This window comes from Suncus etruscus, chromosome 5, assembly GCF_024139225.1.
Source record: "Suncus etruscus isolate mSunEtr1 chromosome 5, mSunEtr1.pri.cur, whole genome shotgun sequence".
In the NCBI taxonomy this organism is placed as follows: domain Eukaryota; kingdom Metazoa; phylum Chordata; class Mammalia; order Eulipotyphla; family Soricidae; genus Suncus; species Suncus etruscus.
In genome coordinates, this window is record NC_064852.1 from 16794416 (window position 1) to 16820738 (window position 26323).

General features: G+C 56.1%; 3 protein-coding genes across 4 annotated transcripts in view; 1 reads left to right on the plus strand and 2 right to left on the minus strand.

Moving 5' to 3' along the window:
• KYAT1 (kynurenine aminotransferase 1) overlaps positions 1-2245 on the minus strand; it is a 48831-nt gene extending 46586 nt beyond the window's left edge. Inside the window, exon 1 of the mRNA XM_049774047.1 lies at positions 2188-2245. The gene's annotated coding sequence lies outside the window, so the exon portion shown is untranslated. The remainder of the gene's footprint in view (positions 1-2187) is intronic.
• The window catches only part of ZER1 (zyg-11 related cell cycle regulator), a 253222-nt gene that overhangs the window by 152894 nt on the left and 74005 nt on the right, over positions 1-26323 (minus strand). The window lies entirely within an intron of this gene.
• Positions 2451-26061, plus strand: LRRC8A (leucine rich repeat containing 8 VRAC subunit A). 2 transcript variants are annotated; one of them, XM_049774011.1, is made up of 4 exons: positions 2451-2575; positions 6018-6121; positions 19907-22074; positions 25017-26061. In XM_049774011.1, the coding sequence occupies exons 3-4, from the start codon at positions 19915-19917 to the stop codon at positions 25290-25292; spliced, it is 2436 nt and encodes an 811-aa protein (XP_049629968.1). In that variant the 5' UTR covers positions 2451-2575; positions 6018-6121; positions 19907-19914; the 3' UTR covers positions 25293-26061. The 2 variants fall into 2 exon arrangements, with proteins under 2 accessions (XP_049629968.1, XP_049629969.1); XM_049774012.1 differs by lacking the exon at positions 6018-6121 and having other exon boundaries at positions 2480-2575.

Sequence of the window (26323 nt, forward strand, 5' to 3'; positions counted from 1 at the left end):
TTCCAGGTGAACCTGAGGACTCAGGGGAGCCCACCTGGGTGAAACCTCGCAGGCCACGCTCACCTGCCAGCTGTCAGGGGCATCTACACCTGGGGTCAGGTGCTTCTTCTAGAGATCCCCACTTTTCTTTTTTGTTTGTTTGTTTGTTTGTTTGCTTTGGGGCCACACCCAGTAACGCTCAGGGGTTACTCCTGGCTATGTGCTCAGAAGTTGCTCCTGGCTTGGGGGACCATATGGGACGCCGGGGGATCGAACCGCAGTCCGTCCAAGGCTAAAGCTCTAGCGCCACTGCCCAGCCCCAACCCCCCCCCCACTTTTCTTTTAATCTGACTCAGACAATCCCCATCCCCAGATGAGGCAGGAGGGCTATGCATGGCCCAGTGGAAAGGGGGGGCCCCCCCCCAGGCCACTAACTAGGCTCTGATCATGCAGAGCACGCCTCTAGGCTTCAATTCCCACACCTCCTTTGAGAAGTCCTTGCTGACCAGTTCAACCAGGGGACCCTCCTCTGTGCTCCAGACAAAGGCTCCTTGCTTTGACCTCCCCAAACTCCCAGGACCAAGACTGAATGTGTCTGAGCACATGCATTGCAGGCACCCCAAAGCATCAGGGGCAATGATCACAGGGATTGAGGGACAGACCCAGAAAGTGTAGTAGCAATGGGGAGGCATCTGAACCCCTTTAGGTCACTTTTTTTTTTAAATTGCTGTGTTTTGTTTTGGGTTTTGGGTCACACCAGGCAGTACGCAGTGGTTACTCTACACTCTACACTCAGGAATCACTCGTGACGGTATTTGGGGGACCCTATGAGATGCCAAGAATACAACCTGGTTGGCCACATGCAAGACAAATATCCTCCCCACTGTCCTACCACTCTGGCCCTTCAGACCACTTTCTTTTTATTTGAGGGGGGGTGTCACACCCGGCAGCGTTCAGGAATTACTCCTGGTTCTATGCTCAGATATCGCTCCTGACAGGGTCGGGGGACCACATGGGATGCCGGGATTCCAACCACCATCCTTCTGCATGTAAGGCAAATGCCCTACCTCCATACTATCCCTCCGGCCCCTCAAGCCACTTTCTAAGGTCTCTGAAAAATGAGTCTATTTGCCTGCAAGAGTTGGTGGGCTGTGGAGAGCAACTGGGTTATTTTACAGGTGGGTAGGGGTGTACCCAAGATGGGGGAATTGTGGCGAGCCCTAGTCCTAAATCTTGGCCTCAAAATCTCGCCTTCTCTGCACCTCAGGTTGGCAAGTTTGTGCAGCACTTGTTCAGCCAATAAACAGTTCCCCGGGTTGTACTGAGTGCCAGGCCCCTTGCTGGCCCCTTGCATGTTGATAACAGAAAACTTCTCCGTAGGGAGTCAGGCAAGCTGGGACCAATTGGAAGCTCAAATTCCAGCTTTTCTACTTTCCGGCCAGGAGCTATTGCCAAGGTCCTGAACCTCTCTGGCCAGTTTCCCCCTTCCAGTTCCAGGGGAAAACAAGACCTCCCAGCGGGACAGCTGGAACCAGCGCCTGCTTCACAAGGGAGATGAGTTGAGCACTCATCTTTGGCATCAGTATTGTATTTGTTCTGTTTGCTTGTTTGGAGCTCTCCCTTCCCCCAGAGGTGCTCAGGACTTCCTCCTGGCTCTGCACTCAGGGATCACTCCTGACTGGGGCTGGGGGCGGGGAGGGAGCTTGTGGAATGTCGGGGAATCAAACCTGGGTCTTTGCATGTGCAAGGTAAGCAAGCACCCTCCCTGCAGTCCTATGGGTCGGGGCCAAAAAGAAATCTATCTTGGACCGGTGCAACTCACTTTGCACGTGTCTGATCTCCATCCATCCATTGCACTCTGGCTCAGACCCCAGGGAATGTCCTTTTAAATGGGCTGCAGACAGTGTGAGAGCTTCAAGGACTTGGGATCCCTAACAGCAAGTATTGGGGACCTGTTAGCCAGATTTCCTAGGGTCTACTTAGGTTCTGGCTACGAACCTCTAGGGATGAGCAGAAAAACCTGCGTGCAGAGGGGACCAGCCTAGATGGGTTTGCAATGTCTCCAGGGAAGGTTCTGCAAACGCCTCTCCTCCCTTCTGGGGTTCAGTCCTGGGGTGCAGCCACTTGCTTAGACCAGCAATCGATCTGGAACCGTTAGCAGGCCCGTAGGGTGGGGAATGTCGCCACGCTGGAGTATCCACTACTCACCCAGTTCTCTACAGTTCCGCCCTGCCGGAGTCCCGTCCGTCCACTAGGCAGGCCCCAAAGGTGAGTCTCTTTCTCGAAGTCACTGTCCCTTTAAAAGGGCAGCGCCCGGAACTCCGCCACTTCCGCCCTGAAGCAAGATGGCGCCCGCCCCCTGCGTCGAAGCTAGGGTTGGGGGGGCGTCGAAAACGTGCCCTTCCTAAAGATGGCGCCGTCCGGGCTTCGCTGCCCGGCGCGCCCGATGCTGACGTCACTTCCGGGGCGGAGGAGGCCGAGTGGTGCAGTGAGGGACAAACAAAAGGAGGCGCCGGAGGGTCGCGGCGGCCGGCGGGACGGAGCTGTCGGGGGAGCCCCGGGCTGCCTGCGGGGCGGCCGGGCACGGCGGGCCCAGGTGAGTGCCGCGGTGAAGGCTCGGGGCTCCAGCTGTCACTTGTCCAAGTGTCTTTCTGCACCCCCTGGACCAGCTGCTCCCCGCGGCTTGGGCAGCTCGAGCTGTCTACGCTGGGGGTCGGGGACCTCGGTCCTGCCCGACTTATGCACCCCCCAGGTCACCCCCGGAGCGCCAGGGACCCCACCCTTCGCCCGGCGTCGCTGCGCGCGAGCCCCCCTCCCGGGCACCCCAGACAGGCTGGGATTTCCGCCTGGGCTTCCTTCCCCCCACCCCCAGGTCCCCTTGTCATCCCCTGGGTCCCCCCCATCATCTCTGCCACTGCCTCCCCTACTCCGAGCTCTCACCCCCATACTGACTTCTGACCTGCTGGTCGTTCCTCACTTACACCCCCTGCGCTGCAGCAGCAGGCCCAGCCAGGCTTCTCTGGATTTCCTGGGGAAGCCAAGTTTGGGGTGGGGAGGACCCCAAGTTTGGGGTAGGGGGGACCCTGGAGTACCAGTCCCTGCCAAAGTTGGGGGACATTCAGGTGTCTTTCCCGCTCTGGGGGGGTGCTTGAAACAGGCCTGAGCTGTTACCCTGCTGAAGGAATGGAATGCTTTGAGAAAGAAGTCTGGGGGTTCTGCTGGTTGGGCTGGGCTGGCTGGACTGGACTGGAGTGAAGTGATCCCCCCTTTTGGTCGGTCTTGTGCGGGCTCATGCAGCGAGTTCCCTATTTGGGAGGGGAGGAGAGGGTGGGCAGCAGTTTGGTGATGGGGCTAACAGCAGCTGGAAGGGTCAGGATGGGTTGTTCTTGGAGTCTCTTCTTCAGCTCCCCCCCCCCACCCTAACCTCCCAGCCTGGAGTGAGGGGTGAGGTTGAGGAGGGTAGGAAGGAGCCAGGGCGTGAATTGTAGAGGGATTGAAGGGCGCCAAAAAATAGCTGGGGCATCCTCACCCTTTGCAGGGGGGTGTCCTTTTAACCTCTGTCCGGCTGTACTGTCGAGGAGACTAAAAGTTGGGAGTGCTGCTGGGGACCATTGGGGGTGGGTGGTGACTTCGATGGCCACCCTGGCCGCTGGGTCAAACTGGCTCAGCCTTGGTGAAGGTCAAGTGTGCCCGATGGGCGAGGCATAGACAATGCTGGGTTGTCAGGAGATGTTGGCTGGGACTGAATGTCCCGCTAAGTTCCCTGTCCTTGCTGGTGGAGGTGGGCTTAATGTCTCCTGGTTTTGAGGGGTTCAGAATATTCAAGCCCTATCCCTGAGCCTCAGGAAGATGGATGCAGTGCAGGGCATCCCACGGTACCCCTACTCACTGTGTCCTTTGCTAGCTGCAACCAGAAGCCTGTTGGGCCAGGGGTAGGAATTCCCAAGAGAGACCCCTGGAAACCAGGACTGGCCTGAGAGCAGAGGTGACCCTGGGTTTTCAGTGGGAACACTGAGATATGAGCTCAGAGTGGTCAGGGAAGGGGATGGGGCCTTGTACACCCGCTCATCCTCTCTCCATCCCTTTATTCCACTGGTCTTTAGAAAGGGTGTCCCAGAGATGGTGACCCTCCCTCCTGGGGGTGCTGGAGCATTGGGGATAGTAGCCTCAGATGTTTCTGGGGTAGTCAAAAGAAGAGGTGTATTCAAAAGTAAAGGAAGATTGGGGTCTGGACTGATTAGCATCGTGGGTAGGACATTTGCCTTGCATGTGGCCAAGCTGGGTTCAATTCCCAATATCCCCTGTGGTCCTTCAAGCACATGGGAGTGATTCTGAGCGCAGAACCAAGAACAAGCCCTGAGCAATGCTTGAGGGAAATAAAGTAAATTGGGCCAGAAAAAAGCAAAGTAAATTTGCTCCCTAGTTGGATCCCCAGCCCCAGCAGGAATGATTCCCTGAACTCAAAGTCCTGAGCACTGCCAGGCTTGGTCCAAAAACACGAAAAGAGGGGCTGGAGCACTGGCGCACACTGACCTAGGATGGACTGCGGTTCTATTCCGCAGCATTCCATATGGTCCCCCAAGCCAGGAGCAATTTCTGAGCGCATAGCCAGGAGTAACCCCTAAGCGTCACCAGGTGTGGACTCCCGCCCCCAAAAAAAAACACAAAAAGAGAGAAAAAGAGTAATTTTCCCTGGAGGAACTGATTGTTACCTCCCTTCCTCATTTTTTCCCTGGAAAAAGGGTGGTTAGTCCCACAGTTTTGGGAGCCTTGGTTTGAGAGAGTGACTCTTCCCACTGGGAGTTCCGATCCCAGCCTGCCCCTTTCCGTAGTTGTCTGGGTTGGGGGGTGTGGACAGGAAGAAGGAGACCAGGACACAACAGAAGAATAGCAAGATGAGGCTGAGGGGACCCAGAGGAAAGTGAGATGACAAGGCCGGGGTTGCTCAGAAGATGCTTCCTGAATGAGGAGGGCAAACTGGATTGGGGGACTGGAGCTAGGCAGCCAGTTCAGCAGCTCGGGGACACAGTGGTGGACAGCGGACTCTATGCCTCACAGCTGCGCCTAGATTGGCTGCCTTGTTGCCCTCGCTCCTTACAATGGCAGGTGCTGGCCTGTCCCCATGAGGAGAACTGTCCCCGCATCTGTCCTTGCACCAGGTAGAGTGCTGAATGGGCGTCCTCAGTGCCTGCAGCACCCAGAGTTGCAGACGTCACAGCCCTTCCTAGGCCTAACCAGTCCTCTCCTTTTGTCTGCCTGGCCCCCCCTTTTCCTCCTTCCTGGCCAACTTTTGCCTGGACCCTCCCCACCCCTTCCTCCTTCCTGGCCAGCTCAATATCTCTATCTGCCTAACCAGCCTGAGCCATGAATGATTGTCCTGGCCCCTCTCTGGTCCCTGTCTTCACCCATTTCCTTATCTTGGGGGCTCCCCGGGATAGATTCCCAGCAAAGAGCCCAGGGGTATGAAGTGTTTCATGATCCAGGAAAGCTGATTGGTGCCCGTGTGGGCTAGGTCCACCTAGCCCCTCTTCTTGCCCTCCGGGCTCTGGGCCACTTTCTGTCTCCATCACCGAAGTACCAGCCAGCATGCCTAGTGGCAGGTGCTTCCCTCCAGGGCCAGCATATGCAGCTACTCCTGCTCCAGATGCCGAGGTTCCCTCCCTGAAGTCCCCAACCTGGGTCTGAAAATATTTTTGTTTGTTGTTTTGGGCCACACCCAGCAGGGCTCAGGAGCTACTCCTGGCTCTGCACTCAGAAATCACTCTTGGCAGGCTGGGGGACCATATGGGATGTGGGAGATAGAACTCGGGTTGGCTGCATGCAAGGCAGATGCTCTCCATGCTCTAGCCCCAGGCTCTACAAATTCTTGCATCTTCTCCCCCAGCCCTACTCCCATGGACCTGGTCAGTGAAGTCATGTCCCAGCTGCTCTTTCCCCATTGCTAGCCCAGGGCCTGGCATGGAGGCAACATGGGCAGCTGGGCTGGTAGCCAAGAGTCACCCTCATCCCCACTGACTGTGGCTCTCGCTTCCTTCCAGGGAGGTCTTGTCCATGGAGCGGGAGGAATGCCAGGACCCTGTCCCGACAGACTCGGACCAGCCTCAACCTCGGCCAGCACGCAGATAGCAGGGCCCGCCACTGGGTAAGCACTGCCCTTTGGGGACAGAGGGCACAGGCGGGCTGCTGGTGGAGATGCTGGCTTTGTTCCATGTCACTTTCTCCTCTTTTCCCTTTGGATGTTGGGGACAAATCTGTTAATACTAGGGGGCCATTCCTAACTCTGAGTTCTGGGTGACCGCTATCCTGCTCAGATGGCCAGATGTGATCCCTGAGTTTTGATCTGGGGGCTGTACACAAGGTCAGCCAGTGCTTGACCTCCTGTCTCTCTAACCCGAGTTCCTTTGTTTCATTTCATTTCTTTGTGACTCAGACCAGGTGCTCAGGGCTTTGACTCTGTGCTTGGGGGTGGTACCCAGGCCGCTGGCGTGCAAAGCCCACCCTTAGCCCTGTGGGCCACCTCACGGCCCTCAGTTAAGTTGCTTGGCTCGAGTTCCCTGGCCTGTCACAGGCCCAATTTGGGACTGCCAATCAGTGCTGCCTCAGGACCCCACTCCTTGAGATGTGCCTTGGGAAACACAAGGTTCGGTGGTAGCAGTGGTGTTCTGGAACATGTGGAGTAGGCAGGACCTGGGTCATCTGCTGGGTCTCAACTACAGGGTCCCCTTCGATCTGGCCTTCCTTGGCCTTTGGTAAAAAGGACCCCGATGACCAGTGAGCCTGGCCAGGGCCCTTGTTTGTCCCCTCCAGTGCTGAACCAGCTGCCACATGTGTGGTGTGCGAGTGTGTTTGTATGGTAATACATAGTGTGTGTCCCTGTGTGTGGTGTATTTGTGTCTGTGAGTTTGTGTGTCTGTGCATATCTGTGTGTCTCTGTGTGTGACCAGCCCATCACCATGTCTCCCTCCAATCCTCGTTCTCCTCAGTGTCTGGGTGTTTGGGGTGCTGACAGCTTGGATGGGAGTCCAAGGATCTGGGATTCATCCCTGCTCATTGTGGGGAATAGAGGAGGCCCCAATGAGACATTCTGTTAGTGACCCATCCCTTTGGATCACTGGGTGAGTGATCTTATCCCTTACAGATGAGGAAACTGAGGCTTAGAATAAGGAAGCAACTTGGCCAAACTTATTGGGGAGGAGGGGATGGATGGGGAACTGGAACCCTTTCCAGGATCCCGGTTCCAGGGTCCTACCTGATGGACTCAGGAAACTATATACAAGTATTCAGAATTGGGGCCAGAGAGATAGCATAGCAGTAGGGCATTTGCCTTGCACATGGTCAACCCAGGACAGACGTGGTTTGAATCCTGGCATCCTCTATGGTCCCCTAAGACTGTCAGGAGAGATTTCTGAGCAGAGTCAGGAGTACCCTGAGTGCCCTCAGGTGTGACCCAAAATCCAAAAAAAAAAAAAAAAAAAGTACCCGGGATTAAACCTGAGGCCCTAGTTATAGAACAGATAGCAGAGAATAGGGTGTTTTTGCCTGGCACACAGCCGACCCAGGTTCTATCCCCAATATAGTCTATCCCCATGTAGTCCCCCAATCCTGTCAGAAGTGATTCCTAAGCACAGAGCCTGGAGAGTAACCCCTGAACACCTCTGAGTATAACCCAAACAAACAAAAACACCTGGGTGGGTTGTGTGCAAGGCAGGCCACCTCCCAACCTCCCCACTGCTCTCCTGCTCCAGCCTTTCACACATCTTTGAATAGGCCCTTGGGCCGAGCTCCTACACTCTGTTGGTACCCTGGTTGGGCCTCGCTTAGGGCTTGGGAGGCTTGAACCCGGGACCACATTCTTGCGGACCCATGTTGAGTCCCTAGACCATATGCTGGCCCCTCCGTTTGATCCTCTGACTCAGCCCTGCTGTGGGCCCCAGGAGGGTCTGTTTGTAGTTTCCACATTGGCTGTCCCTGCTTGCTCACGTGCAGATAGGCCACTGTCATTCCAGCCGCTGATTCATAGCCAGCTCAGGTTTCACTGAGTGGGAACCCCCCCATCCCCATCTTTCCCAGCAAGAGCCCCTCTTAGGGGGCCACCCCTGGCTCCCTGCCTTCTCATCCTGAGGGTCTCCAGCTCTTTGTCCTCCTCTTTATGCAGCAGAGGGATCCAATGGGCAGTGCTGGGAGGGCAGTGTACCAGCTGATTGGGCTCAGGTCAGCACACCCCAGGGCGGCCTGCCTGACGCAGAGGACTCTGCAGTGTGAGGACAGGAGCCGCCTCTGTGCCACCCCAGGCTCCCTCCTACAGGGCAGCCAGGCCAGGCTCTGCGACTGCCTCTTTGGCAGGACCCGGGTTGGGCTTCCTCTAGAACAGGAAGCACCCAGTATTCAGGGGGCTGCATCAAGTTGGCCTCCTCTCCTGCCCAACACTGGGGTCTCCTCTGCCTTCTCATGCGGGGCCCTAACAGGGGTCCTCACCATTAAGGCTCCATCTCAGCAGCCCCCCCCCACCTGCCCCTTTTCCCTTCCCCTTGAGTCTCACCTGCCTGTCCTCCAAGTTCTTGACCAGCTACTGGCCATGGGTCTCCTGCCCCAGCAGAGGAGTGGGATAGCTACATGAAGTTGGGTGGCCTCTGGGGCTCCCTGACCCACCTGGCTCAAGCCTCAGGACTGGAGCAGACCCTGTACATGGGCGCCCCTGGCTTAATCCCCCAAATCCCCCAAACCTCTTAGTCCCCAGCATTCTTCTCTATACTTCCCAGTGTGACCCCAAAGCCAACTAGCGATTAAAACTGAAATGCTGGGGCCTGAGAGATAGTATGGAGGTAAGGTGTTTGCCTTGCATGCAGAGGGACGATGGTTCGAATCCCAGGATCTCATATGGTCCCCCGAGCCTGCCAGGAGTGGTTTCTGAGTGTAGAGCCAGGAATAACCCCTGTGCGCTGCCGAGTGTGACCCCCCCCCAAAAAAAAATAACAAAAAACTGAAATGCTGCTTCACCTGGCCCTCCCCCATCACCAAACTTGCAGAGCCCAAAGGCTAGGCCCAAGAATCTGTACCCTTTTGTTTCGTTTTGGGGCTCAGGGCTTTCTCCTGGCTCTGCACTCTGGAATCACTCCTAGCAGACTCGGACCATACGAGATGCCGGGATGAGCTGTGAGCAAGGCAGACAGGTGCCTTACCCACTGTGCTATTGCTTTGGCCCTGGAATCTGCACTTTGAACTTCACAGGAGTTGTGGGTGTGTGGGCATGTGTGCAAGGTGAACGACCGTGAAAGTGTGGGTGTGTGCGGACAGTTGAGTATATTTTTGTGAGTGTATGTTTGTGAGTGTATGAGAGTATGACAGTGTAAATGAGTATGAATATGTGGATGGGAAAGTGAGTTGTGAGACTGAGGATTGTGAGAGTATGTGAGAATGGGAATGTGGACAACCTGAATAAGAATGTATGTGGGAGTCCGGAGAGATAGCACAGCCCTGTTTGCCTTGCAAGCAGCCGATCCAGGACCAAAGGTGGTTGGTTCGAATCCCGGTGTCCCATATGGTCCCCCGTGCCTGCCAGGAGCTATTTCTGAGCAGACAGCCAGGAGTAACCCCTGAGCATTGCTGGGTGTGGCCCAAAAACCAAAAAAAAAAAAAAAAAAAAAAGAATGTATGTGTGTGACAGACTATCTGAGTTGTGAAGATGGTGAATGAAAGAATTGTGTGTGAGGGGCCGGGTAGGTGGCACTGGAGGTAAGGTGTCTGCCTTGCAAGCGCTAGCCAAGGAAGGACCACGGTTCGATCCCCCGGCGTCCCATATGGTCCCCCCAAGCCAGGGGCGATTTCTGAGCACATAGCCAGGAGTAACCCCTGAGCGTCAAACGGATGTGGCCCAAAAAACAAAAAAAAAAAAAAAAAAAAAAGAATTGTGTGTGAGTGTATGAAATGTGAAAGTATGTGAGAGAGAGATGCAAGGAATTGAACCTAGAGCCTTACACATGCATTCAAGTTCTTCCGCAAAGCCTCAGTGCTGGCTCTGGGACTGATTGTGTCTCTGTACTTGTGTGTGTGTACTTCTGCCTGTGTACTTCTGTGCACACGAGTGTATGCGTGTGTAGTTACCTTCCCCACCATCCTGGGATCGTGGGCAGACATTTTGGAAGGGCTTTTACATCCGCAAGCACCCCTGAATCCCCTGTTCCTTCTCTGGCATCTGTTCTTTTCTTTGGTTTTTGGTTCACACTGGCGGCACTCAGGGGCTTACTTTAGACTCTGCACTCAGAAATCGCTCCTGGCAGGCTCGGGGGACCATATGGGATGCCGGGACTCAAACCAGGGTCTGTCCTGTGTTGGCCACATGCAAGGCAAATGTTTGCCTTACCGCTGTGCTCTCTCTCTGGCCCCTGGCATCTGGTCTTGCTTGTTCCACTGTCCCCTGAGCACCTCTGACTTGCTCCATGCAGCTCTGCTTCCCAGGAGAAGGGGCTATGAGGTACCAGGGCTCCACCGGACACCTTCACACCCTTAGAGGTTAGGGCTGGACTGAGGCCTCCCAGCCACTCTCCCAGTCAGGCCTTTGCAGGCAGCCCTGTCTATCCACTGGCCCCTCGTACCCCTCATCTGTGGGGCTGCCCTCTCACTTGTACAGAGAGCACAAAGGTGGGCTAGTGTGCTCACACACCCTCGGGAAGGGGTCTCTGGTCTTGGAAGCTGCCGTTGAGCCTGTTACCTTTTTTTTTTTTTTTTTTTTTGGTTTTTGGGCCACACCCGGCGGTGCTCAGGGGTTACTCCTGGCTGTCTGCTCAGAAATAGCTCCTGGCAGGCACGGGGGACCATATGGGACATTGGGATTCGAACCAACCACCTTTGGTCCTGGACCGGCTGCTTGCAAGGCAAACGCCACTGTGCTATCTCTCCGGGCCCGAGCCTGTTACCTTTGAGGTGCCTTTTCTTCTCTGTGAGGCACTGTGGAGGGAAGGCGGACTCAAGTTGACCTGGGCTGACCCATACCCCCACCTTGGAGATGTGTGGTCTCCCATGGGTCATTTCACCTCTCTGGGCCTCCATCAGATAAAACCTGCCCTCCTGCGTAGCTGGAGCAACAACACAGCGGGAGAGCATTTGCCTTGCATGTGGCTAACCGGGTTCAATCCCCAGTATCCTATAGGATCCCATAGGGTCCCTGAGCCTGCCAGGAGGAACTTCTTTTTTTTTGGTTTGTTTGTTTGTTTGGACCACACCCGTTGGACGCTCAGGGGTTACTTCTGGCTCTGCGCTCAGAAATTGCTCCTGGCTTGGGGGGACCCTATGGGACGCCTGGGGATCGAACTGCGGTCCGTCCTAGGCTAGCTCTTGCAAGGCAGACGTCTTACCTCTAGCACCACCTCTCCGCCCCTAGGAGGAACTTGTGAGCTCAGAGCCAGGAGTAACCCTGTGTACCATCAGTTATGGCCCAAAAATCAACAACAAAATCTGACCTCCTGGAGTCCTGATGTGCCTGAAGCGGTCCTGGGGTCAGCCTCCTTCTGCACTCCCCTTCTGACCCCTCTGCACTCCCAGACTTGCCTTAGAGCAAGCAGCCTGTCACTTGCCCCTCCCACTGGCCCCAGCAGTTCAGAACTGACACCTTCCCTGTTCCACTGCCTCACCCTCTCCTGGGGACTGAGGACATGCCTGCTGGGGGCTGAGGGTGGGGTGAGGCCACACAGCACCCCATTCTGTAGCAGCCCAGCTGTCCCCGCCTGACCCACAGGCCAGTGCCCGCCTGGAGGTCAGTCCGGGGACAGGGTGGTGACCCGTGTCTCCCTCTGGCCTCCTGGACAGCACCTTTGCCCCCTTCAGGAGAGCACGAAGAGGTGGACATTCCCTCAGGTGAAGAGCCTTTCTGCAGCCAGCCCACAGGTTGGCACCCCACAGGGTAGCCTGGTGCCAACACTTCACCTCCAGCCATCCAGGGTTGCCCCCAGGTCAAGGCTCTATACATCTTGGGTGGTACCTGGGCCTCTGGCTCTGCCCTCACGGGGAATTTGAATTCTGGGAGTTTGTCCATGGCAGGCGGGTCCTCGCAGCTTCCTGTGCCAGGCATGAGGTTGGCACAGGAGACATTGCTTGGCCTTGTTTGTAGCTGCAGAGGTTGTGCAGTGGCTGTGTCTGGGTGTATGTGTGGGTGTGTGTCCCTCAGCTCTGTCTGCATCCTGAAGTCTGTGACTTCAGAGACACACAAGTTTAGCTGAAGTGTCTGAGTGATAGTACAGGGATTAAGGTACTCTCCTCATATGTGGCTTACCTGAGTTTGATCCCAGCTCTCCCTATGGTTTCCCTGTGAGCACTGCCAGTTATGATCCCTGAGTACAGAGCCAAGAGTAAGCCCTGAGCATCCTTGTGTGTGATCCCCACTCCTAAAACAAACGTATAAAAGTTTAAAGTTGACCACTAATACTTCTAACTGGCCCTAAAAAAACTCACGAGGCCCAGGGCCATAGCTCAGTGGCAGGACACATGCTCTGTTTGCAAGAGCCCCTGGGTTTTTTGGTGGTGCTCAGGGATCACTCCTGGTGGGCCTGAAGGGGACCATATGGGATGCTAAGGATCAAACTGGGGTGGTCCCACTGTACTATCGCTTCGGCCTCCAAAACCTCCTGAATTTTATCTTTAGTGGGCCCCACTGATACCAGAGGCATGAGCTAAACCCAGGGGCTGCCAGGAACTTTCGCATCCCAAGTCCAACACACTTGCTATTGCCATTCCCCGAGGGTCCCCCTGCCTGAGTTGGGACTGGGGCTCACTGGGTTGCTAACCTGGACCTCCACAGGGAATCCTCACTGCTCTGTAGGAAGGGTTTGGGCTGGGCAGAACTGATGAGGCCGGGTCCACTGCCCTAGCAGGAGAGTGAGCAGGAGGAGGACGAGGCAGATTCCACCATGACGTGGTTCTCCTTGGATGCACTCACTCATTCACTCACTCACTCACTCACTCACTCACTCACTCACTCACTCACTCACTCACTCACTCACTCACTCACTCACTCACTCCTGTCTGCTCCGCATTCCTGCCTTCTTCAGCCTACAGTCTGTGTGTGTCTTTCCCCTTCTCTTTCCTGACCAGATGATTGCCCATGGGGTGTGCAGGACTGTGCCTCCACCTCTTAACAGAGTGTTCCAGAAAACCTTCCAGCGTGGGTCTTTCCAAAGCTTGATATTTGGTGCAAACTGGATTTCTCTTGTTTTGTTTTGTTTTGCTTTGCTGGTTTTGAACCACACCTAATGGCGCTGAGGGGTTACTCCTAACTGTGTTGAGGAATCTCTCCTGGCAAGGCTTGAGGGACCCTTTGCGGGGGGGGGGGGGGGGGGGGGGGGGATTGCACCACATGCAAGGCAAATGCCCTCCCCATTGTGCTATTGCTCTGGCCCTGCATCCTTCTTTTGGAGGGACCATTCCAAACATTGGCAGGGGGAGCCCAGGACAACTTACTGAAGTGCTTACTTGCATGACACGTGGTGTTGGGGGTGGAGTCATGGGTCTGAGCATACTCCCAGCCCTCCCCCATTCTCCTAGCCTTCCTGATCCTCCTCTTTGCATGCACAGGAGCTTAGCCGTGTTGGTACACGCAGTTGTTGTAGTTCGGTGGCTTCACATTCCAGGGTGCCAGGACAGACTGGGTTGCCCTGCCCTGCCCTTTTCTCCTGCAGCCTGTAAGGAAGACTTAGGGTGTCTTGTTCTTAGCTGGGAGGACAGGCCCTGAGCAGACATTCCTACAGACCTCGACCCCAGTCTGTGAGCAGGAGAGAAGCTGCAAGACCTGAGTCCCTGTGCACAGATACCACCTGTGGGAGTTCACCAGGTTTGCCCACCTGAGGGCAGGGGATGGTGCACAGGTCAACAGGGAAACACCGAGACCTGGCAGTGCTTGGGGCATTTCCCTGGTGTGATGGAAACTTGTGGTGCTGGGCCCCAAGGACCCACCACCACATGCAGAGCCTGTGCTCAATGTGCTTTAGCTGAGGCTCTCTGGTATCCACAGACTGTCCCCTCCTGCCATCAGAGTTCATACAGGTCCTTTGGTAGGTGGCATGTCATGCAGGAGAGCTGACTTCTCTACCTTGAATCGTCACACTGACCTGGCCACCAGCCCCTTAGGGTGGGAGCCTTCCCTCCCTTTTAATTTTGGGCTTACTACTGGTTCTGCACTCAGGAATCACTCCTGGCTGACTCGAGAGATCATGGGATGGCAGGGATTGAACCTGGGTCAGCTGTGTGGAAGGCAAATGTCCCTACTCACTGTGCTAGTGCTCTGACCCCTCTTTTTATTTTGTTTTGGGCCATACCTGGTGCTGTTAAGGGCTTACTCTGCTCAGGAATAACCCCTGGAGAGATCAGGGGTTCCTAGGTGGTGGCATGTGCAAGGCAAGCACCCCAACCTCTGTCCCATCACTCCCATCCTGGTTTGTACTTTTTAGGTTTTTGTTTTTTTTTGTTTTTTGGGTCACACCTGGCAGCACTCAGGAGTTACTCCTGGCTCTACACCAGAAATTGCTCCTGGCAGGCTTGGGGGACCATATGGATGCCGGGATTTGAACCATCGTCCTTCTGCATGCAAGGCAAATGCCCTCCCTCCATGCTATCTCTCCGGCCCCTGATTTGTACTTTCTTTTTTTTTTTTTTGGTTGGTTTGTACTTTCTAAGCACTCAGATCAGGCACCTACTCTGCATATGACAACTCTGGAGTGGTGATATCCCAGCTCTGTCAGGAGCGACCCAGGCCACTGGATTATGATTGTATCCCTGCACCCGCAAACAAGACTGGGAGAAGCCCCTTCCCCAACTCAAAGTTGGGCTGAGTCTTTGTCTACACTGCCGCATGACCCCCTAGCACTGTGGCTGTGGCCTGGAAGCCCTAGCATCTCCGGGTAGCTCAACACCCCCACAAAAGTAGGCGAATAAAAGTTTCAACTTCCTTTTTCCCCCCTTTTTTGGTTTTGGTTTTGGGGCCACACCCAGCAATGTTCAGGGCTCACTTCTGGCTCTTCATTCAGGGATCCCTTCTGGTGGGCTTGTGGGGAACCATATGGAATGCTAAGGATCAAACCTAGGCTGACCACCTTCCCTTCCCTGCTGAACTGTGGCCCCTACCTTCTTTCTTAACTTCAATTCTTTCTTTTTTTTTTTTTTTTTTTTTTTTAGTTTTTGGGCCACACCCTGTGACGCTCAGGGGTTACTCCTGGCTATGCGCTCAGAAGTTGCTCCTGGCTTCTTGGGGGACCATATGGGACGCCGGGGGATCAAACCGCGGTCCGTCCTAGGCTAGCGCAGGCAAGGCAGGCACCTTACCTCCAGCGCCACCGCCCGGCCCCAATTCTTTCTTTTTTGTTTTGTTCTTGTTGGGTTTTGGGTCACACCTGCAGTACTTGGGGGTTACTCCCTTGAGCCTGCTAGTAGATTTCTGAACAAGTAACCCTTGAGCACTGCTGGGAGTGGCCTAAAAAATAACTCAAACCCCAAACCAAAAACCTCAAAGTCTATGGCCATCCAGGCAGGGAAACTGAGGCCCTGTGGGGAACTGAGTCCTTCTCCTACCCTGGAGGGGAGGCAGGAAGCCCCCCTAGAGCTCCTTCCCCCCTCTGACTTCTGACCTCAGGGGGTAACTCAGACAACCCCAGAAGGATACTGCCTGGGATTCCTGCTGAGTCCCAGTCAGAACCCCTAACATCCACCTAGGCCTGGAAATGGTGGGCCTGGGGGAGGCAAGGAGTGTCTTGCTGTGTGCCTGCCATGTAAACACAGACCCTGGGCCCAAGGACTGAGTACAGGCTTTGCCTGAGGGAGCCCCAGATAAGTCTTGTGGTACTTTATGGGTATACCCTCCTCCCCCAGCACCACCAGGAACCATCCTCCCCCTCCAAAAAAATAAAAAGCAAGGACCAGAAGGATGGGTCAGTGGGTAGGTGTTCCATCTTTGGCACTCAGAGTCCTTTCTGCAGCTAAAGCACAGCTGTGTGTGATCCCCAAATCCAGAATTCAAAGTGGGGGAAGGGTGCAAAACTGTGCACCCCCAGGCCTTTCCTCACTAGTTTCTCCCTCATTCTCTGTTGGGGAGCAGCTCCAGCCTGATTTTGTCACCCTGAGTCACCTGGTAGCTGAAAAGGTGGTGATGGTGCTGCCTGGGTGGGGGCATAGGAAGGGCCCCGCCCCACCCACATCCCCTGAAACTGCTCTTCAGGGCGTACCCTTCCTGCTTCCCTCCCCACCCTGCCCTTCTTCCCCACCCTGCTCTTGGGGCCTCCTCTGAGTTTACTGAGCACCTGCTGTGTGCCCGAGGTTCCCATGGGGGTCTGAGGACACTTAACCTATTCTGAACTACTTTCCCACTTCCCAAAAGCCATTTACTTTCTTTTTCTTTTTCTTTTTCTTTTTTTTTTGTTTGTTTGTTTGGGTTTTTTGGTCACATCTGGCAGTATTCAGAGGTTTCTCCCTGGCTCTGCGCTTAGAAATCACACCTGGCGGGCTGGGGGGGACCATATGGGATGCTGGGAATCAAATCCAAGTGGGCTGCGTGCAAAGCCAAGACGGTCCCCGCTGTGCTATCCTCCAGTTCATTTACTGTTTTTGTTTGTTTGTTTGTTTGTATTTTGGGGCCACACCTGGCTACACGTGCTTGGGGGAGGCATTATTTCTGGCTCAGGGCTTGGGGACAATAAGGGGCAATAAGAGGTCGAACCCAGGTCTCCTATGTACAGAGCCACATAGGAGCACCATAGAGAGCAACTTCTTTGCCCCTAGAAAGTGAGAGAGGGAGAGGGAGGGGGAGGGGAAGGGGGAGAAGGAGGAAGGGAGAGAGAGAGAGAGAGAAGAGAAAAACAGTGGGGAAAGGCAATTGACTTGTATATGGACACCCTGGGTTGGGTCCTCAGCACCCCATAGGGTCCCCAAGCTCTGTTAGGCATAATGCCTTAGGTGAGAGCCAGGAATAAGACCTGAGCACCCAAATCCCAAAAATAAAGATAAAAGCAGAGATATCCAGGGCCTTTTTCTGGCAACCACAGAAGAGGGGTGGGGCTTAGAATCATGCTGAACCTGGGGGACCTTGAGCACCCTAAAAAAGTGTCTCTTGGGACCTGGTCACCACCATCTCCTTCTTCTCTTTCCCCTGGAGGAGAGAGACGGGGCAAACAACACATGATGATACAACCCAGGACAGAGCCAGGTTGCACGGTGGGCTGGAGGGGACTGGCAGGAAGGCCCGACGGGACGGTGTTGTTCTCCCTCCTTGTGCCCCAGTGGGTGCCCCCACGCCCTGCATGGCCTATGCTTCCTGCCTGGAGAGAACCACTTTGGGCCCTCCCACCCTGCCTTTTCTGGGCTGGTCTATTTTTTTTGTTTTGTTTTGGGGGTCATACCTGACCCTGCTCAGGGGTTACTCCTGGCTCTAGGCTCAGAAATCGCCCCTGGCAGGCAACAGGGGACCATATGGGATGCCGGATTCAAACCACCGTCCTTCTGCATGAAAGGCAAACGCCTTACCTCCATGCTATCTCTCTGGCCCCTGGGCTGGTCTATTTTTTTGCCTTCCCTCTGAACGTGGACTTGGGCGGCCCGAGGGGAAAGACCTGTGTCCAGGTATCAGCTGGACACAGGCTGTGTGACCCAGCCAGATCCCTGTACCCCCAGCGCAAGTTTCCCAGGAGTGTGGGTGGGGCAGAGAGCAGCCGGTCATTAGCCAGCCCAGGCCTTCCTGTGAGGCGGGTGCTGACCCTGGCCTGGGGCCCAACTCATCCCAAACCTGGGCTAAAGCCACTGGCTGGGACCTGTGGTGTCTGCTGGCCCTGTGGTGACCTGAGAGCTGCTGACCCCACAGCAAAGGGATTGAGGGGTGTACGAGACTTCGGGTCCCTTGCGCTCATTTCTCTTTTCAGGGACTACTTTGGTCAGGGCCAGCGCTCCCTGTGGCCTTGAGCACCCAGGCAAAGAGGCAGGTCAGGCCTTGGTTTGGTTTCAGCTCACCTCCTCAGTCCTAGGACCCTCCTGGCAGGGGCATTCCTGCTGCAGGCCTTAGTTTCCCCATCTGCAGCTTGGATAGGATCCCATGGTAAGGCTCAGTCTGGCCTTCCCTCCCGCTCTGCTGCAGTGCTCTGCAAAGTCTGGATGGGCCAGGCTAGTCAAAGTTCACACAGGAATCAGTGTCATGTGGCCACCCTAGTCCCCTCAAAAGAGGCCAGAGCAATAGCACAGTGGAAGATAATTTGCTTTGCACACAGCTGACCCAGGTCCATGGTCCAGATCCCTGGTATCCCATATGATGCCCCAAACCTGCCAGTAGTAATTCTTGAGTACAGAATAACCTCATGAGTGACACCAGGTGTGTTCCCCCAGCCCCAACACACACACACAAAATAAAATGCACACAAAAAGGAAAAAGATGGGGCCAGAGAGATAGCACCACCGTAGGGTGTTTGCCTTGCAGACAGCCAATCCAGGATGGATGGTGGTTCGAATTTCGGCATCCCATATGGTTCCCTGTGCCTGCCAGGAGCGATTTCTGAACACAGAGTCAGGAGTAACCCATGAGCATGGCGGGATGTGACCCAAAAAGCCAAAAAAAAAAAAAAGGAAAAAGAGGCCAAGTGTCAAACACAGATCTTGAGGGCCAACTCTGTGGTCGTGCTGAATTGAAAAGAGTGGAGGGTGAGTTGCCCTCTGCAGCTGGTGAGCAGATGGAACCTTTCTGCTCCCCTACCCAAGTGGCTTCTTTACACTGCACCCCCTCTCCAGGTCCTCCCCAAGCCTGCGAATTAGGATTCTCCATGAGATGATAATGCGCAGCCAGCCAGGGTAACCTTACATCCTGCATGAACATCCAGGGGTCCAGCTGGCTCCGTGCTTCCTGTTGCTCTCATGACCCTGCCATGTGTCTGTCCTTGGACACATGTCCCTTTCCGGATGGGAGTGTCCTTTCTCCCTGGTCTGTTATGTGTACACGTGCGTGGCTGCAGCACGTCCTCTCTGGCATTGTTGGGCTTGGCCTGCGCCAGACAGGGCAAGGCATGTGGGAACGGCTTCCTGGTGAGCTGAGAGTCAGCCATGAGCACTCTGGTCTGCAAATGCCTCACTGGGCTTCATTCCCAAATGTTCTTCCCCAGGTGCCAGAATGATGGCACAGCAGGGAGGGTGTTTTTCTTGCACACAGCCAACCCAGGTTCAATCCCTGGCATCCCATACGGTCCCCTGAGCTTGACACGAGTGATTTCTTTTTGTTCGTTTGTGGTTTTGTTTTGGGGCCTCACTTGGCTACGCTCAGGGGTTACTCCTGGCTCCATACTCAAAATCATTCTTGCAGACCAGGATTCTGGGATATGAATATGTTATTCTGGGGAATCATTCAGATTCTGAGGAATCAAATCCTAGGTTGTCTGCATGCACGGCAAACATCCTACCTACATCCTATCACTCCAGCCCCAAGGAGTGATTTTTTTTTTACTTTTTTTAAAAAAAAACTTGATTGATTGATTGATTGATTGGTTTTTGGCCAACACCCAGCGGTGCTCAGGGGTCACTCCTTGCTCTGCACTCAAAAATCGCCCCTGGCAGGCTGAGGGACCAGATGGGATGCCAGAAATCAAACTGAGTCCCTCCCAGGTCAGTCACATGCAAGGCAAATGCCCTACCGCTATGCTATCTCTCTGGCCTTGAAGGAGTGATTTCTGAGTGCAGAGCCAGGAGTGACCCCTGACATCTCTGGGTATGGCTCAAAAAACAAAACAAACAAACAAAAAAAGGTTCATCCCCAGGTGCAAGGGGATCCTAATGCTTCACCTCCTTCCCTGTCCCATTTCCACTTCGGCTGCTCCATTTCCCCCACCACACACCCAATGGCTATGTGGCCCCTGAGTGGATGTTGAGGTTGCATCCCAGGGTCCTGCTGCCTGCAGTTAACCGTCCTGTGCACCCGTTGCAGGGGTAGCCATGATTCCGGTAACAGAACTCCGCTACTTTGCGGACACGCAGCCGGCCTACCGCATCCTGAAGCCCTGGTGGGACGTATTCACCGACTACATCTCCATCGTCATGCTGATGATCGCCGTGTTCGGGGGCACGCTGCAGGTGACACAGGACAAGATGATCTGCCTGCCCTGTAAGTGGGTCACCAGGGACACCTGCAACGACTCCATCCGTGGCTGGGTGGCGGCGCCCGAGACCACCTACTTCAACGCCAGCCTCCTGGCCGGCTCCACCGCCGCCACTGGCCCCACGGGCATCAAGTACGACCTGGACCGGCACCAGTACAACTACGTGGACGCCGTGTGCTACGAGAACCGCCTGCACTGGTTCGCCAAGTACTTCCCGTACCTGGTGCTCCTGCACACGCTCATCTTCCTGGCCTGCAGCAACTTCTGGTTCAAGTTCCCGCGCACCAGCTCCAAGCTGGAGCACTTCGTGTCCATCCTGCTCAAGTGCTTCGACTCACCCTGGACCACGCGGGCCCTGTCGGAGACGGTGGTGGAGGAGAGCGACCCCAAGCCGGCCTTCAACAAGATGAACGGCTCCATGGACAAGAAGGCGTCGACCGTGAGCGAGGATGTGGAGGCCACGGTGCCCATGCTGCAGCGCACCAAGTCGCGCCTGGAGCAGGGCATCGTGGACCGCTCGGAGACGGGCGTGCTGGACAAGAAGGAGGGCGAGCAGGCCAAGGCGCTGTTTGAGAAGGTGAAGAAGTTCCGCACGCACGTGGAGGAGGGTGACATCGTGTATCGCCTCTACATGCGCCAGACCATTATCAAGGTGGTCAAGTTTATCCTCATCATCTGCTACACCGTCTACTACGTACACAACATCAAGTTCGACGTGGACTGCACGGTGGACATCGAGAGCCTGACGGGCTACCGCACCTACCGCTGCGCCCACCCGCTGGCCACGCTCTTCAAGATCCTGGCCTCCTTCTACATCAGCCTGGTCATCTGCTACGGCCTCATCTGCATGTACACGCTGGGCTGGATGCTGCGGCGCTCGCTCAAGAAGTACTCCTTCGAGTCCATCCGCGAGGAGAGCAGCTACAGCGACATCCCCGACGTGAAGAACGACTTCGCCTTCATGCTGCACCTCATCGACCAGTACGACCCGCTCTACTCCAAGCGCTTCGCCGTCTTCCTGTCGGAGGTGAGCGAGAACAAGCTGCGCCAGCTGAACCTCAACAACGAGTGGACGCTGGACAAGCTGCGCCAGCGGCTGACCAAGAACGCCCAGGACAAGCTGGAGCTGCACCTCTTCATGCTCAGCGGCATCCCCGACACTGTCTTCGACCTGGGCGAGCTGGAGGTGCTGAAGCTGGAGCTCATCCCCGACGTGACCATCCCGCCCAGCATCGCCCAGCTCACGGGCCTGCGCGAGCTGTGGCTCTACCACACGGCGGCCAAGATCGAGGCGCCTGCCCTGGCCTTCCTGCGCGAGAACCTGCGGGCCCTGCACGTCAAGTTCACGGACATTAAGGAGATCCCCCTGTGGATCTACAGCCTCAAGACCCTGGAGGAGCTGCACCTCACGGGCAACCTGAGCGCCGACAACAACCGCTACATCGTCATCGACGGGCTGCGGGAGCTCAAGCGCCTCAAGGTGCTGCGGCTCAAGAGCAACCTGAGCAAGCTGCCCCAGGTGGTGACGGACGTCGGGGTGCACCTGCAGAAGCTGTCCATCAACAATGAGGGCACCAAGCTCATCGTCCTCAACAGCCTCAAGAAGATGGCCAACCTGACCGAGCTGGAGCTCATCCGCTGTGACCTGGAGCGCATCCCCCACTCCATCTTTAGCTTGCACAACCTGCAGGAGATCGACCTCAAGGACAACAACCTGAAGACCATCGAGGAGATCATCAGCTTCCAGCACCTGCACCGCCTCACCTGCCTTAAGCTGTGGTACAACCACATCGCCTACATCCCCGTGCAGATCGGCAACCTCGCCAACCTCGAGCGCCTCTACCTGAACCGCAACAAGATCGAGAAGGTGCCCGCGCAGCTCTTCTACTGCCGCAAGCTGCGCCACCTGGACCTCAGCCACAACAACCTGACCGCCCTGCCTGCCGACATCGGCCTCCTGCAGAACCTTCAGAACCTGGCTGTCACGGCCAACCGCGTGAGTGGGCGGGGCTGGTCGTGGGGCCACGCCCCTGGGGCGGGGCAGGAGGGAGAGTGGAGGGTGTGGTTGGCCAATAGGGAAGCAGAAGAGCTGGTGGGCGGGGCTAGTCTTTGGTGAATGGGCGGATTGCCCTGGGGACCCTGGTCGGGACTGGAGGAGGGTGGGTGTGGCTGGCCAATGGGGAGGTAGAAGAGAGCTGGTGGGCAGGGCTAGTCTTGGGCGAGCTAGGGTGAGTGGGCGGGCCAGAGGGAGGGTGGTGGGTGTGGCTGGCCAATGGGGTGGCAGAAGAGCTGGTGGGCGGGGCTAGTCTTGAGTGAGCTAGGAAAAGAGGGCTAGTGGGCGGGGCTGGCCAAGGACCACGCCCCTGGATGGGGCCAAAGGGGAGAGTAGTGGGTGTGGCGGGCCAGTGGGAGGACAGGAGAGAGCTTGTGGGCAGGGCTAGTGTTTGGTGAGCGGGCTAGTCATAGCATGGCCACGCCCCCAGGGGCAGGGGCAGGATGGTCAGTGTGGATATATCCACTGGCCATGTGGGGCCAGGCCTTGGCTTCTACCAGGCTGGAAACCCTCAGACTCCCCCACTTCTAGAGCTGCCACAAAGGGAACTGGTAGGGGACCGAATGGGACTCCTGTGGGAGTGGGCTTTGTCCCCACCTGCTGTTCTGGTTTGGTTTGGTTTTGGGTCACATCCAGTGGTCCTCGGGGGTTACTCTTGGCTCTGCCCTCAGAAATAGCTTCTGGCAGGCACAGGGGACAATATGGGATGCTGGGAATTGAATCCAGGTCCACCTGGGGTTGGATGCATGCAAGGCAAAACACCCTACCGCTGTGGGATGGCTCCAGCCCCCCACGTGCTTTTCTGGAGAGGAAATGGTGCTTCTGCCACAGCTCCCCATGCCATAGACTACACCCTGGGGTCACTTGGTGGGCTCCCACCTCACCACCTCCTCCCAGTGTTGGGAAACCCCTGCCCAAGCGTCTGCTGGAGCCAGCTGGGGCACTCTGAGGAGGTGGTCCTAGTGGGTGTGTGGTCTGGTTGCTTTGCAGCTCCTGAGAAAGAACCCAGAGCCCCCCTGTGGGCATGGAGGTTGGGGAACAGGTATTTTTTGGGGGGTCACACCTGGGCTACTCCTGGCTCTGTGCTCTGGGATCATTCCTGAACAGGGCTTGAAGCAGGATCATGTGGGATCCTGGAGATCAAACCCGGGATCAAAGAGCCTTCCCTGCTGTGCTATCTCTCCTGCCCCTGGAAGCATGGTTTCCTATAGGCTCGATTCCTGGGAGACTGAAGTGAAAATGTGGGTTTGGCACTAAGACTGCTATGTCTCAGTGGCCGGCTGTAGCCCACCACTGTCTCACCAGGTCCCCGAGCTGGGCAGCCTCCTTCAGGGCCGCCCATCTCATGGATTCAGAGGGTCACCCCATCCCAGGCTGCTGGCTGGCGACCACGTCTGTCCTGGAAACAAGGCTGTCCCCTCAGAAGACCTGTGCCCCTCCTCACACCCATCCCATCCCTATTCTCCCTGCCCAGCTGCTCACACCCACATGCCAGCACGGCCTGGCCTGTCATGCTTGTTGGCTGATGTCAGCCCTGAGGAAAGGAGCTGAGGCTGAGCTGGCGCTGTCCAGGGAAGGGGCCCATGGCCGCCTGCTGAGGCACTGCTTAATCACATCCTGCCTCACCCAGGGATACCCAGAGCCTTTTTAGGGAAAAAGTCTCTGGGATGCCCCTCCCGGTTTCCCAGGCTCCTCCTTCCTGACTGCCCCCCCCCCCCCGCCTCCCTTTTTCTTCCTCCCTCCCTTGGGGCCGGTGGCTCCTGCGCCTGGGGTGAACACGTAGTGGGTGTGGTCACTTGGCTGCCCTGGGCTTCAAGTTCAGCCTTGGGAAGGCTGGCCTGTACCCCACATGCTCGGCCCTGGTGGCTTCTCCTTCTGGACTCCCCAGTACAGCAAGTTCTTTGGCCGCAGGACTCATGAGCCCCCCCCAGCCACACACACACACACACACACACACACACACACACACATATCAACCAGGGAAACTTGGTGGATCCTGTGGGCAGGAAGGAGGGGACAGGGGTGACAAGGCTGCCCCACAAGTAGCCTTGTGAGGATGGGCAGGCTAAGGGAGCTTCCTGTCTCCAGAACCCATCCTGGAGAGACTTGGGGTACACTGTAGGACTTTGCGGGTGCTGCCTACATACGCTGGGTTGGATGTGGGGCCGGTTGTGGTAATATGCAGAAAGGCCCAGCTCTGCCGGCCCTTTCCAGGTTTTCCCAGAGCTATTATCTGACAGGTGAGGACAGATGCCCAGTAGGAGGTGCTACAGTGAGCCAAGCCTGCCCCAAGCTAGTAGCAGGGAGAGACCTGGGAGCTGCCCTGCTCACCTCATGGCCACTCTGTGGAAACAGATAGTTCAGCGGCCAGTGCTATGGGACATGGGAGCCCCAAGTGTTTGGAGGTCCCACAAGGCCATGAGGGGAGTCGTGGCCTAGAGACAAACCAGACTGCTCTGGGTTCTGCCCACTTTCCTTACCTGCCTCACCTCTGCCACTGCCTTTTTGAGTTGGTTTGTTTTGATTTGAGGGGCCACAACCAGCAGTGTCCAGTCCTGGTTTATTCCCTTCTCTGCACTCAAGACTAACTCCTGGGGCTGGGCGACCGCATAGCAGGGAGGGCTTTTGCCTTGCACACACTACCCCGGATTTGATCCCCTACATGGTCCCCCTCAACTTACCAGGAGTGATTCTTGAGTTCAGAGCCAAGAGTAAGCTCTGAGCATCATCAAATGTGGCCCCCCAAACCAAACCAAAACAAACAAAACAAGAATGAAGACGGACTTTTAGCAGTGCTGGGGGCCAGCCCCCAGTCAGTGTTATTGGAGTGTGTTACCCACTGCATTCTCTCTCCGGCCCTCACTCTGCCTCTCCTCTCCCTGCAGATCGAGGCACTGCCCCCCGAGCTCTTCCAGTGCCGGAAACTGCGGACCCTACACCTGGGCAACAACGTGCTGCAGTCGCTGCCCTCGAGGGTGGGCGAGCTCACCAACCTCACCCAGATTGAGCTAAGGGGCAACCGGCTCGAGTGCCTGCCCGTGGAGCTGGGCGAGTGTCCACTGCTGCGGCGCAGCGGCCTGGTGGTGGAAGAGGACCTGCTGGGCACGCTGCCCCCGGAGGTGAAGGAGCGACTCTGGAGGGCTGACAAGGAGCAGGCCTGAGCCCCCAGGGAACCCCACGCAGCGCCCTACGCCGCACCCAGGGGCTGGCCCCTTGGCTCCCCGAGACTTGGACCCCTGGGGCCGGCGCCTGTCGGGGAGACGGGAGACCCACAGGTGGTCAGTCTCAGCGTCTCGTGTTTGGACAATCCAGGCCTTCTCCATCCCGGAGGCCCAGCCGGAGATCCAGGAACTCCCCTGAGCTCAAGCTATTTATTTCCCTCCCGTTGGATAACTTACACATTCCCAAGAAAGTCAGCCTGGGACAGAGAGGGCAGCCCTGGAAGTGGAAAGCTGCCTGAGGCCACAGACTCGGAACCCCTGAGCATCCAGCTTGGGGGAGCGGTGACCCCTGTGGTGCCAGGCCGGACTCAGGCCAGCCGAGGGCAGCAGTCCACCAGGGAGACAGGCCCAGCTGCCGCTTACTATCTTCATTTTAGAGAACATTTTTTTTTTTAGTAAAAAAGGAAACACAAAAGCCAGGTTTTGTTTTTTTTTAAAAAAAAGCTTTGAAAAGTGATGGTTTGGGTATTAAAAGGAAATAAAACTTAAAAAAAAATAAAGGGGGACTCGGGAAGCCAGTGAAGGGAGACAGTTCAGACTGGGATATGTGGGCCAGGGGCTTCGGTGCTGAGTGGAGTGGCCCGATGCTCGGGCTGGGCCCATCTTGTTTCTGAAGCATTGGCCCAGGTCCCTGCAGCTGTTCTCTGGGCCAGAAGCCCTTTTTGGTGCGGGTCTCTCTCTCTCTCTCTCTCTCTCTCTCTCTCTCTCTCTCTCTCTCTCTCTCTCTCTCTCTCTCTCTCTCTCTCCTCTCTCTCCTCTCTCTCCTCTCTCTCCTCTCTCTCCTCTCTCTCTCCTCTCTCTCTCCTCTCTCTCTTCTCTCTCTCTTCTCTCTCTCTCCTCTCTCTCCTCTCTCTCCTCTCTCTCCTCTCTCTCTCCTTTGTTACTTTTGGGGTCTTGTTTTCCTTCTCCCTGTGTCTTGGCAAGTGCTTACTTCGGTGGCTCTTAGCCTAAGGAATGTTTTAGAGCTGCCA

What these genes read in the sequence shown, in the direction of transcription:
- LRRC8A (XM_049774011.1), top strand. Translation starts at nt 19,915, where the DNA reads ATGATTCCGGTAACAGAACTCCGCTACTTTGCGGACACGCAGCCGGCC. An exon ending in TGGCTGTCACGGCCAACCGC is followed by an intron (nt 22,075 to 25,016) that starts GTGAGTGGGCGG and finishes CTCTCCCTGCAG; the next exon opens with ATCGAGGCACTGCCCCCCGA.